The sequence below is a fragment of the Procambarus clarkii genome, chromosome 10 (assembly GCF_040958095.1).
Source record: "Procambarus clarkii isolate CNS0578487 chromosome 10, FALCON_Pclarkii_2.0, whole genome shotgun sequence".
Taxonomy (NCBI): domain Eukaryota; kingdom Metazoa; phylum Arthropoda; class Malacostraca; order Decapoda; family Cambaridae; genus Procambarus; species Procambarus clarkii.
The window spans coordinates 22,600,632-22,614,418 of record NC_091159.1 but is presented as its reverse complement, the minus strand read 5'-3'; the positions used below and the strand labels follow the sequence as shown (position 1 = coordinate 22,614,418).

The 13,787-nt window shown below is 38.8% G+C and overlaps 1 protein-coding gene across 1 annotated transcript in view; it reads left to right on the top strand.

The window, feature by feature from the left end:
- nonC (serine/threonine-protein kinase Smg1) overlaps window positions 1–13,787 on the top strand; it is a 90,018-nt gene that overhangs the window by 50,672 nt on the left and 25,559 nt on the right. Inside the window, 10 exon segments of the mRNA XM_069321723.1 lie at window positions 100–279; window positions 2,411–2,536; window positions 4,185–4,279; window positions 4,998–5,096; window positions 5,587–5,771; window positions 8,905–9,070; window positions 10,429–10,582; window positions 12,216–12,335; window positions 13,361–13,496; window positions 13,606–13,738. Of these exon segments, the coding sequence (XP_069177824.1) occupies window positions 100–279; window positions 2,411–2,536; window positions 4,185–4,279; window positions 4,998–5,096; window positions 5,587–5,771; window positions 8,905–9,070; window positions 10,429–10,582; window positions 12,216–12,335; window positions 13,361–13,496; window positions 13,606–13,738 (1,394 nt within the window).

Here is a 13,787-nt window from a genome sequence, read left to right as displayed (position 1 = left end):
TTTGCAATAATTTTGTTCATTTTAATTTATTGAATGTGTAGTATTTATGCATATTCATTTATTTATTTTGATTTCTGTTAATTAATGTAAATTTTACAGCTGCTGTTTGTGCTAGATCAACTTGCAGACATCACCTCCACCCTGCCAGAGACACCTCATGAGCGTCACTTCCATGATACTTACGGCTCGCAGATATCTACTGCCTTGTCTAATTTACGGGACCCTGAGAGTTACTTTGATCCACAGTCTGCTCTCTCTGGATTACGACAGTTACACCAAGCAAGTTTACGTAGATTTCAGTATCCACAAAGTTAACAATCAAATTTGACGTTGTTTCATCTGAGGGATAAAAATGAATTGTTTAGTGAATGTTGAAATCCCATATTTGTTTTATTATATACCTGTATTTAGGAAGTGAATAGCTTTTTTGTCTTTAATTATGTATGTTTGCTAGCTGTCTTTTCTTATTTCGTTATGCTTAATTTTGAGTCCTTCATATTCATTGTAGTTCTTACCTCCCAGGTACTGTGGGGAAGTGAGGGTCAATTGTATGTGCTGCACTTACTAACCATGCTGCACCTAGTATTTATTACTATTTTCCTAATATTGAATTATTTTGTTGTATCTGGCCTTTAAGCTGTGTATGGAGGTAGTTTCTTCTACTATCAGTGCATTGCATATGTTGACCACTTGTATAGGGTACAAGAATATTCTTAAAAGAATGTTATTTTAACTCATTATCTTTCTAACTTCCACATGTATCCTTGTGTACCTTGTCCTCATAGCTGATTCCTCATAATTCTGGCTGTAGTCCTGTTGCAACACTTTTTTTCAAGTTTAGTTTGTGCATCAAGAGGTGCGAATTTCATGATAGTGCTGCGTAATCTAGTATTGGTCTCGCATATTATATATAGATTGTCTAGGAGTCCCTATTTATGGTTAAAATGTCATTCTAATACTTATCAACTTCCTGAATGGTAATTCCAGCTGAAGTACCTCTGGTGTTAGGGCTGGAATTATATTCACACTTCTATTTCTACTTCTTAGAGGGACTTATTATATTCTCACTTCTATTTCTTCGAGGGACCCATGTTATTGTAATTCTAGCTGCTGCATAACTAATAGATTTAACACACAGGTAAAAAAAAAAAGTGATTACAGTGGTACCGCGGAATGCGATTGTCCCTGTATGCGAGGTTTTCGGAAGGCGAGGTGTATTTACTCCAAAAATTTGTCTCGGAAGGCGATGGTTACTTCGGGAGGCGAGTTTGGACGCGAGTTTGTTGATACGCGTACAGCCGACCTAGCGCGTTCGTCGCCCCTCCGCCCCGCCACCCCTCAGTTTATTATTGTCTCGCGCTCAGTGACTACCCCCACATCAATTCTTCTCGCGGATTTTCAGTGTTTTGTTGGATTTTTGGTGATTTGTCTATACAATTTGTTATTATATATCTCACCATGGGTCCCAAGAAAGCCAGTGGTAAGGATAAAGGCCAGAAAGCTCATGTGAGGATGACAATAGAGGAGAAACAAGAGATCATTCGGAAGCATGAGAACGGTACACGTGTTGTTGAACTTTGTAGGCAGTACAACAAAGCCACATCAACAATATGCACTATACTTAAGAAGAAAAATAAGATTATGGGTGCTAAAGTGGCAAAAGGAGTAAGAACATTAACGGCACAAAGACCACAAATACTTGAAGAAGTGGAAAAGTTGTTATTAATTTGGATACACGACAAGGAGTTGAGGGGTGAGTGTTTCGGAGGCCATTATTTGTGAGAAAGCCAGGGTGTTGCACGAAGACCTTCTAAAGAATACCCCTGCAACGAGTGATGCAGATAAGAAAGAGTTTAAGGCAAGCAGGGGCTGGTTTGAAAAATTTAGAAAGAGAAGTGGTATCCATAGTGTTACAAGGCATGGGGTTATGTGATGTGATTATGGAAGGGGATTCCCCTTCCAAACAGTAACTCCTCTCCTCCTCCCCCCTCCTCACCATCTTCCATACGCCTACAGCACTCGACAGCAAGGTAAGTAATAACTGGAACACAGTTTTGTAGGTTTATTTAGATGAATTAGGTAAATTAGGTATAAAAATTTAGTTTGATGTGGGGTTTTTGGGGTAGTCAGGAACGGATTAATTCATTTCCCTTTATTTCTTATGGGGAAATTAACTTCGGAATGCGAGTTTTCGGAAGGCGAGGCGTCTCCAGGAACGGATTAAACTCTTATTCTGAGGTATGCCTGTACTGTATAATAGAAATGTTTTAACTTACAATCATCTTTCTCACTCAGTCTTGCAGAATGTTGCTTTCTCCGTAACCAGAAGTGATAAATAATGAATAAATGATTAGAAACTCTGAGTGTTTATTTTGACGTCTTTCATATATATATTCATCATTTTTGACAGATGCTTCAGCAGAGAGCTCATCGTAGAGCATCATCAAACTTGAAGATGGTTGATGTATCTCCTAAACTAGCAAATCTTCATAGCACTAAGATTGCAATGCCAGGTGTGGTGTCTGCCAGTCAGCAAGTAAGACAATATTTACTTAAATCCTTTTCTGATTTAATGGACCCATTAGCAAATTTTCAATTATTGTTGCTTTATTAATATATATATATATATATATATATATATATATATATATATATATATATATATATATATATATATATATATATATATATATATATATATATATATATACAGTGGTACCTCGGAATGCGATTGTCCCTGTATGCGAGGTTTTCGGAAGGCGAGGTGTATTTACTCCAAAAATTTGTCTCAGAAGGCGAGGGTTACTTCGGGAGGCGAGTTTGGACGCGAGTTTGTTGATACGCGTAAAGCCGACCTAGCGCGTTCGTCGCCCCTCCGCCCCGCCGCCCCTCAGTTTATTATTGTCTCGCGCTCAGTGACTACCCCCACATCAATTCTTCTCGCGGATTTTCAGTGTTTTGTTGGATTTTTGGTGATTTGTCTATACAATTTGTTATTATATATCTCACCATGGGTCCCAAGAAAGCCAGTGGTAAGGATAAAGGCCAGAAAGCTCATGTGAGGATGACAATAGAGGAGAAACAAGAGATCATTCGGAAGCATGAGAACGGTACACGTGTTGTTGAACTTCGTAGGCAGTACAACAAAGCCACATCAACAATATGCACTATACTTAAGAAGAAAAATAAGATTATGGGTGCTAAAGTGGCAAAAGGAGTAAGAACATTAACGGCACAAAGACCACAAATACTTGAAGAAGTGGAAAAGTTGTTATTAATTTGGATACACGACAAGGAGTTGAGGGGTGATAGTGTTTCGGAGGCCATTATTTGTGAGAAAGCCAGGGTGTTGCACGAAGACCTTCTAAAGAATACCCCTGCAACGAGTGATGCAGATAAGAAAGAGTTTAAGGCAAGCAGGGGCTGGTTTGAAAAATTTAGAAAGAGAAGTGGTATCCATAGTGTTACAAGGCATGGGGTTATGTGATGTGATTATGGAAGGGGACTCCCCTTCCAAACAGTAACTCCTCTCCTCGTCCCCCCTCCTCACCATCTTCCATACGCCTACAGCACTCAACAGCAAGGTAAGTAATAAATGGAACACAGTTTTGTAGGTTTATTTAGATGAATTAGGTATAAAAATTTAGTTTGATGTGGGGTTTTTGGGGTAGTCAGGAACGGATTAATTCATTTCCCTTTATTTCTTATGGGGAAATTAACTTCGGAATGCGAGTTTTCGGAAGGCGAGGCGTCTCCAGGAACGGATTAAACTCTTATTCTGAGGTATGCCTGTATATATATATATATATATATATATATATATATATATATATATATATATATATATATATTATATATATATATTATATATATATATATATATATATATATATATATATATATATATATATATATATATATATATATATATATATTTAATATATATAATGTATGTATATGTGTGTAAATGCCTAATTACAGTACTAAGTGTAGTTACAAGATGACATACAGTATACTCATGATATCCCAACTGAGATTATTCACATGGTACCTTGCTGAATAGTAGGAGATTTGTCATTGGAGTAATTAAGAGTTGCAAAAATATTGAGAATGGGCTAAATTTGTAAAATTTGTATGAATGTTATGAGTTTTTATGAGTAATACTTATTAAGATAATTTTTCAGGTTGTTACTGTGGCGGCTGTGGATGGCAATATCTCAATCCTTCCCACAAAGACCAAACCAAAAAAGCTGAGCTTCCAGGGTTCTGATGGCAAAAAGTGAGTGTTTAAATTTTGTATCGGAGTGAATGTTAAGATAAAAACCCCATGGCATATATCCTTTCATGCACAGATGTCTCGTAACCGTGCTGCCATAGTGTGATTGAACAATAGCGTGGGTTGTGTACTCTCCTAGTTATGTGATGGCGTGTGTGTGTGTGTATTCACCTAGTTGTGTTTGCGGGGGGTTGAGCTTTGCTCTTTCGGCCCACCTCTCAACTGTCAATCAACTGTTTACTAACTACTTTTGTTTTTTTTCCACACCCCACACACACACACACACACCCAGGAAGCAGCCCGTGACAGCTGACTAACTCCCAGGTACCTATTTACTGCTAGGTAACAGGGGCATTCAGGGTGAAAGAAACTTTGCCCATTTGTTTCTGCCTCGTGTGGGAATCGAACCCGTGCCACAGAATTACGAGTCCTGCGCGCTATCCACCAGGCTACGAGGCCCCGGCATTTTATTGTGTGTGTGTATGTATGTGTGTGTGTGTGCGTGTGTGTGTGTGTGTGCGTGTGACGATTATGTTGTGAACCTGGTTAATATACACATTGATGCAACAAATTATTGAGGTGCAATGCAACTAAATATTACATAATTTTTTTTTTTATAAATGTACAGTATTTCAGATTATTCTCGATTTATATAACTTTAATGTATATAATTTGCAAGCACTGTTAGGCATCCTGCTCAGATGATAATTTTTATTTCCAGGTATACTTACCTCTTTAAGGGCTTAGAGGACCTGCACTTGGATGAGCGAATTATGCAGTTTCTCGAGATCGTCAATACTATGTTGGCCAAAAATCAGAGGTAATGTGTATAAAAGAATAAGAGGAATAGAGATCAGCAAATTTTGACAGTCCTGTAGTTTTAGAGCTGACCTATGTGGTGAAATTTTTGTCTAACATTTACTAAATAATTTTATGATTTCAACATGTTTAGCATGTAATTAAGAGCATGAAATTTACTGAAAATACGGGTATTTAAATATGTATGTATGTATGTATTTTTTTTTTTTTTTGTATGTATTATGTACTTACCTAGTTGTGCTTGCGGGAGTTGAGCTCTGGCTCTTTGGTCAGTATGTATGTAATACAGTACTGCACATAAACTGTCCCTTTGGGTCACCTGACAGGGAAAAAATGTGTTTCCAGTAACAATAAATAACTTTAAAGTTAAAGAAACTGTTTTGTGTCATAGAGTACATGGATTTATTGACTGATTTGTTCACATGTCATTAGTATATTCTGATTTCTGTAGAATGTTAGTGACTTTACAATATATTTTTATATCTTTTCAGAGGAAAAGACTGTGTTTACCGTGCTCGCTATTACTCAGTGGTGCCCCTTGGGCCACGCTCGGGGCTCATCCAGTGGGTTGGTAGTGCTACACCATTGTTTGGATTGTACAAAAGGTGGCAGCAACGGGAGGCACATGCAATGTTGCTAAAGATACATTCATCTGCAGTTTCTATTCACCCTCAAGGTTTGTTTTTATTTTAGGTATTGCTATCGGTTATCTGGTCTGTTTTGTGGAGGTAACCATTGATGGTTCGGATGGTCTGTACGTGATGGGGGAAATAAGAGGCCATAGTCAAATGAACAACTCTCTTCATGCTCTTAAATAAGAGATTTACCAGTACAGGACCTCCTTTCCTAGATGCATTGCATTAATTTTTTCCACAGCAGTAGACCAGAATTTGTATACCCAGTAATTAAGTTTATATTATTGCACTCAGATGCTCCATAAGACATGATCTTACTGTCCTCTGGTTAGGATCTGGCGCAGCAAGGCAGGTCAACATTTCTGCACCAGTGAAGCGAGGTACTTTTCAAAATGTTTCTGCCTAGTCATACTTGTGCTAAGGAGATACTCAATTATGCCTAAAATTTAGACAGAAAAGTGTACATGAATTCAAACGCTCTTTCAGGTGCATCTTGACAATGGAGACTGTCGAGATGCACCTCTAGCCAGGTCATTACCCATAGCTGCCACCAGATGGCAGTACTAATACAATAACATTTCATCCTGACTGGCCTCACCTTCAGGTTTTGTGGGTAAGCAAAAATCAAAACTTTCAGTTAACACTTTCGCCCGGGCATGACGCAGCATTGTGTCATCCGTTTACTGTCGGTAATACCGGGGATGACGCAGCATTGCGTCATCCACTTTAAATAATCGCCAAAAATCAGGTTTTTATCCAATTTTTTGGGGACTGGTTTTAAAATGTGCGCCGATGTCTTCCCATTTTCTTTGTTGAGCCTCCTGGCCCTCAGGTGGCTTGGCACACGCCGTGGGCCCATTGTTTTTGCTCCACTGTTGTGACCAATGTCGCCTCCCCTCGCATCTCAAACGTGTGAACATTTCGGCTATTTTCCGTGGCTATATTTCTTATTGCGGCTTTAGAAACTATCTACGCTTACTCCACGATGGATAGTGATCATGAACAAGGCCCTTCCAGGAAGAAAATTGCGAAAGAAAGGCTTGAAAAGGGAGGGAATTGGGAGTGTAGCTGGAAGGCGTCTGAGCGCTCACTCACGGCTAACGCGTGGCCTGTCTTCAACTCGTCAGCGGTTGGAGCATGACCAGGTTTTTTATTTTATATGCTAATGTTCCTCTAGAGAATTCTATTGCGAATCCATTGAGACCAAAATGAAAGACCTAGGACAAAAATTGAAGTGACCAGAGTGAAAATAGTGAAAACATTTTATCGCGTTTGCGTGCTCCTGGGTAACTCATTCGCACTTTCTCTGTTTGCTGCGGGTAATTAGCCGGGCTTTTGGAGTTTATATGCATTTAGTGCTGTAGAGAATTCTATTGCGAACACAATGATACCAATTTTAATCTCGTAGGACGAGAATTAAGGTGACAAAGTTGAAGAGAGTATACACTTTTCAGAATTTACGCGCGCTCCTGTGACACCCTGGGTCCCATATCGCACAGTTGAGGGGTGGCGCGCGGGGTACGCCAAAGTGTTAAGTGGCTTGTACTGTATTATCATTAGGAACTTTGCTTTTTGTGTAGTAGATTATGGTTCAATAGCAAATGCTTCTTGTGTGTATTTTGCTCAATTTGCTCCAAATAAAGTGCCTTTTTGGAGCCAGCGTTAAAGTGTCTAGGCTATAATTGACTGGTTGTCTAGATATATCTTCTTTGTGCTTATTCACCTTAGTGCATACTTGAGTTTATTCTTCTTAAATGTATAGCTGGTTGCTTCCTTGCCTGATTGTCAGAATACACACTTCATTGTTTATCTCTAGCTCACACCTTGGTTGTCCTTAGTCATTCTCAATTTCTTGGCTCTTTATTCCAAGACATAAATCTTTGAGTTATGCATACCTGCTTGATGGGGTTCTGCAAGTTCTTCTTCTCCCCAAGGCCAGGCTTGACTTGTGAGAGCTTGGTCCAACAGGCTGTTGCTTGGAGTGGCCTGCAGGCCCACATATCCACCACAGCCCGGTTGGTCCGGCACTTCTTGAAGAAAACTATCTAGTTTTCTCTTGAAGATGTCCACGGTTGTTCTGGCAATATTTCTTATACTCGCTGAGAGGATGTTGAACAACTGTGGACCTCTGATGTTTATATTATATAGTGTTCTCTGATTGTGCCTATGGCACCCACTGGTTCTATTCTGCATTTTTTTCCATATTGTTCACTCCAGTATGTTGTTATTTTACTGTGTAGATTTGGGACCTGGCCCTCTAGTATTTTCCACATGTACATTATTTGATATCTCTCTTGTATGTTTTCTAGTGAGTACATTTGGAGAGCTTTAAGACTAGCTGGCATGAAACTAGCTTTGACTAGCTGGCAGGAAATTAGCTTTGACTAGCTTTGAGACTAGCTAGCATGAGACTAGCTAGCACGAGACTAGCTATTTTGAGACTACTAACATGTACTAGTGCCTTTAAGAAACTGTCTTCTTTTATTCTAGCTCGGTAGTGCATGCACCTGCAGTGCTTCTCTCCTCTTGAGACAACTACATTGAATTCACCAGGTGGTGGATGAGGGTTGTGACAGAGTAGAAGGTTTGGTAGTTAACCAATTGCTAAGTTGCACCTTGAAGTGCTTTTGAGTTCATGTAATACACTTTTTTATCTGCAATCTAGTTTGGATTGAGTGTTCTCCAGTGTCTGCTAATATTATCCAACTGGGACAGTTTAAAAAAGTTCTTGCTGCATGGATGCAGAATGTCGATCTGACTGCTGAGTGGACAGCACCAAGGGTTCGTAGTCCTAAGGATCCGGGTTCGATCCCCAGGGGAGGCGGAAACAAATGGGCAGAATTTCTTTCACCCTGATGTTCCTGTTCACCTAGCAGTAAATAGGTGCCTGGGAGTTAAACTGCTGCTATGGGCTGCTTCCTGGGGATGTGTGTGTGTGTGAAAATTAGGATTAAGGACTTGCCCAAAACGCTATGAGTGCTAGTGGCTGTACAAGAAGGTAAGAACTATGGTATAAATAAATAAATAAAATAAATAACAAATAAATGTCAACCTGCCCTAATCCAAATCTTAACCATAAGTCAGCAGGATCTTGCCTTAGAGAGCAACTAAATGTCCTGCTCACAAAAAGTTCTATTCATATTTACTTAACGTCTGATTTTTTTTTATTTGCAGCTCCTCCACAGGTTCCTCGGCCATCAGAATTATACTATAGCAAGCTAACTCCTCGACTGCGAGATGCTGGCATTAGTCTAGACAACCGAAAAGAATGGCCATTAGCCATAATGCGAGATGTTCTTAAAGAGCTTATCAAAGATACTCCATCAAATCTGCTGTCTAGGTGAGTTACTTTTGGTTTCCTAACATTCACTGTTTAATTTCTCTGTTGTGTGATGCTTAGAAGTGTGATATTATTGAAAATATTTGAGCACAAGCTTACTTATTTTATTAATTTTTAATAAAAAGGGATATCAATATCTCAAATAGGGATTTCTTATGTATATCATATATCATTAAAATCTTTCACTACAATAAGTGGGAACACCTGCATCATGTCATGAAGAACATAATTCAGCAATAAGCAAATTAAAAAAAAAAAGTACTGTATATACAAAATTTTGTCAGCACCCTGGAATGTTTGTTCAGACATCTGGCCTTCAAACAGGAGTTTGGGTCTGGTTGATGTTGGTACTTGGCAATAACACAGGAAAAGTCACCTACATGCTGGATCTAAATACGTCAGGAATAATTAGCTTTTATTCAAGATAATACATGGTCACCATTATGAGTGATATAATGTTTAATGGTAAATAGGAAAAGGAGTATAGTTTTCCATGCTAGAAATGTAAAAGAAAAGAGAGAGAGAACATATAAAAAGGAAAATGCCAAATCAGTATAGACAAATACTGTTGAGAATTATTATTTCGGTGTTGATTTCAGTAGCTTCCTGGAACTTTAAGACTGTTGCACTGCAGTGCCTTCCATCAACTTTTTTTGCAATTGGCCAGAGTGAGAGCATAGCAGGGCGAAGTGCAAGTGCCTTCCAACAAGTTTGGACCCAGAAAGCCTTCTCTTTCTGCTTAGTTTCTCATGGTCTTCGTTGGACTTGACTTGATGTTATTTTCCTCAAGTGTCTCCGGGTCCTCCCCAACTGTATACTTCACTAATCCAACTAGTTACAGTAGTTTGGTCGCACTTTGTTGCCAAATATCCGAGAAAGCTTGAATTTTTGCAGTGCTTCTTTGTGTTACAACGAGCAGTTTGGCTCGGTTGTGCAATTCATCTTGCACTCTATGAGCACCCTGCCCCTTAGAGGGGACAAGAGGGAAATTCAAAATGTTCGTGTTCCCAGTTGGCAAGAATCAATCATATCTAACATGGCGATAGTGTTCTGGATATGTTGGTCTATTACTGAGGCATTGCCCAAGATGTTATGTTTTAATACTCTTCATTTTTTCTCCAGCTTCATCTCTATACACTGGTAAAGTTGGAAGTAGGGTAATACTGATGAGGATAAGATATTACAGTATCTGAAGGTGTGTAAAGCACAGAAATATAGTTGATATTCAGTACTATAATACATTTTCTTCACTCTAATGCTTGGTGTTCAGCCACATATCAAATTATTTTTAACCAGATGTGTTTTATTACTGGCAATGAACTACAATTGCTGTACACTTGTATAATACCATAACACAGGGAGTTGTGGATGTGCAGCGTAAGTGCGGGAGATTGGTGGCACTTGACTCAGACCTACTCCATCTCAACTGCAGTGATGTCCATAATTGGGTATATCATTGGGCTTGGGGACAGACATTTAGATAATGTCCTAGTAAACCTTACTTCAGGAGAGGTAAGTGACCAGTATTCTAATACAGTAATTTTAAAATTGTTGTTTGAAAGAGGCATTTCCATTGTAATTATAAATTAAATTTTCACTCATTATTATTCCCAGTTTACCATTCTCATGGAGTTTGGAACTATCAGCCTGGAGTGAAAAGCTAGAATAATATCTGTACAGTGAAATAATATTATAGATGATGCAAGTAAATAGAGCGTCGAGTGTAATGAAATATCTCTCGGTAGCTGCACTGATCTTACGGCACTGGCTTACAAGAGACATATAGGATACATTAGGTTACTGTGACTTCTCTTGATACATCGGGGACACATCTTTTGAACCCACCAGAGATACAAGCCACAGGGTACCTATTCATCCTTGAATTCACCTCTGCACAAATGTAAACAAGATGCCATCTACCATAAGAGACCCAAGAGAAGAGAAGCCATAACAGGAAAATGTCATTATTTTAGGCACCCAAGCATCAACAAGACAGAGAGGGACCAGGGACATACGTTAACACCAAACCAGAGCCACTGGCTGAATAAGGAGCATAATGGAAAGACATAAGTTAGGCCGTATGGAAGCCTTACAGGTGCTCAACAGTGACAAGACCACCCGAGACTATTCAAAAAATTTGCAAGCAGTAATAATAGGCACACCATTGTGACACTGTGATAAAATGATCATCATGAAACATGGAACCCATCACACATATGAGGGCTAACCAAAGCCCATTTTCAGAGAACTCTCCTAGCAAACCATGATACTGTAATCACATGGTGATTGTATGTTCACATTCAAAGATTCAAGGTATGCACCCCCAGATCATCTGGGGCCCACTTCCTGTGACCACTCACACTTCCTGAGCACACTCCTTGTGGCCCAGGGTAATCTTGATGAACCAAAGTACTTTCTTAATGAATTGGAGTTCTCTTCCGGTAAACCAAAATACCCTCCTGGGTATTTTGATAACCTATCAACCAGGAGGTTGATAGGCTTGTTAAAGTGCTGCCTCAATCCTTATTCCTCGCTCATGATGAGTCATCTTCATGTTTACCGGGTCCCATCATGGTCAGGACTTGTGTGGATAGGTGTTCCTTATACCCACTGCCCCTCGGCAGCACTTCACAGGTTTTTGCGAGACTCAGGTCTTGCCATGTGGCTCTCATCTTCCATCATGAGTCTTTCTTTCCTCCACATATGGCCCCGTTATTATGTGTGTGATCTAATGCATCCCACCCAGGTGTATCATTGTGCTTCTGGACCCTGGTCTTATGGCACTGAGGCTGCTACTTGGTGATGGGCAGGAAGTTGCTAGGAAAAATCTCACTTATGCATTTTTTATTACCATACATTTGGATTGTTTTATGCCACTCGCTTTTTATAGGCGGGTCACCTCCGTAGTGGGTCAGTCTTTGATCCTTGCTTGCTTCATAATAAAGACAAAGTGAGTGTGAAATGCGGCTTGCTCCTGCTTGGCAGAGATTGTCACAGAAGTGTGATGTGCCTAATATGGCCTTATAGAGCCAGTGCTATAATCATGGGTAGCTACTGAGGTGCCATCCAGAATGAGGCATTTCATTACACTCAGCACTTTATTTTTCTACAGTTCATGGTACAACTTACCAAATTTTAATTTCAGGTGGTCCACATTGATTATAATGTATGTTTTGAAAAGGGTAAAAATCTTCGTGTGCCAGAGAAAGTTCCATTCCGCATGACTCATAACATAGAAGCAGCACTTGGAGTTACTGGAACTGAGGTCAGTAAATATTTGTTATCGATTTTGCAAGAAAAGTGTTTTCTTACTGTGCGTAGATTGGTTAACCTCTGCTACACTCACACTGCAGTTCCATTAGTCCTTTACCTACATATTGGCCTCCAATGAATGATGTTTTTCTAACAAATATACAAAATTTTTCTCCTTGCTAGTGCTTGTATCTTTTCATATTTCATCTCCTACTTTTTTATGCTTGTTGAGGGCAGTCCTAATTGTTCTCCCACATTTCATTCTCTCTGTGCATGTAGGTGGTAACTGCTTAACTGAGACAAGGGACAATGAAGCATGTATATATAGTTTTTGCTTAATAATTAAATGTACAGTACTTGAAATGTTTTCAAAACTATTTATCAAAGATATAAATTGATAGTTGAAATCATTCTTGATAATTTGGATATTTAGACAAATTCACAGTGGCAGAACTGTGTCTGTTTTCAGATGTTTTTCCACATTAATAATGAGTTGATAACTTTTGGGTTTTAAAAGTACACTATATCAAATTTTGTTTAATTGTTAGTCTTAGGTATTGACTGCTTATTCACAAACATGCATATAATGTTTTTATATTGCCTTTAATTCAGGATCATATTATATGCACAAAATCAAGTTCTCTGGCAGTTTTGGTGAAAAGAATGTATGACTGGCTCAGCTTAATCAGAGACTATGTACACACAGATAATGTGCATGGTGTCACTGGTGTATGGAGTGAATAATTAATGAAGTTGTGAAGATTGCTATTGTCAAAATTCACAATATCGTTAATATACAGTACAGTATATGTTATTAATGGATAGATTTTAATTTTCAAGTTCATATTTTGAATTATGTTTTATGGTTTTAAAAGTTTTCATTAAAACATTTACTAAAACATAAATGGTTATTAAGATAATTTCATATTTATAATAAACAGCATGTGTTCAGAATTCAGGGTTTGTTCAGAGTGCTTTCTTGTGGTACACTTAGTTTAATTTTTGCAGCATTTTTATATCATTTTATCTGTATCTCAGGGTGTCTTCAGAAGTGCTTGTGAGCAAGTACTGCGTACTATGCGGCGAGGAAGAGAAACACTTCTGACACTCTTGGAGGCATTCATTTATGACCCTCTAGTTGACTGGACCCCAGATAGTGAATCAGGATATGCTGGTAAGAAATTAATTGCTTTAACTATAAATTTATATTGCTTTACAAAAAATTTTGAATGAGAAAGAGACATAAAGCAGGATATATGGTGATTCTCTTTATCATCATTCAGGTGCTGTATATGGTGGTGACCAGGCACTAGTATCAGGTGCACGGCAGAGTCGGCAGCAGTTGGAACGGGGCCTCACCCTCAGCATGTTTGCTGTAAGGATGGCAGAAATGAAGGCTGACTGGATATCTAACAAGTAAGTTTTATATTTCAGTACCGTATATGTATGAAGTACTTGCAGGTGA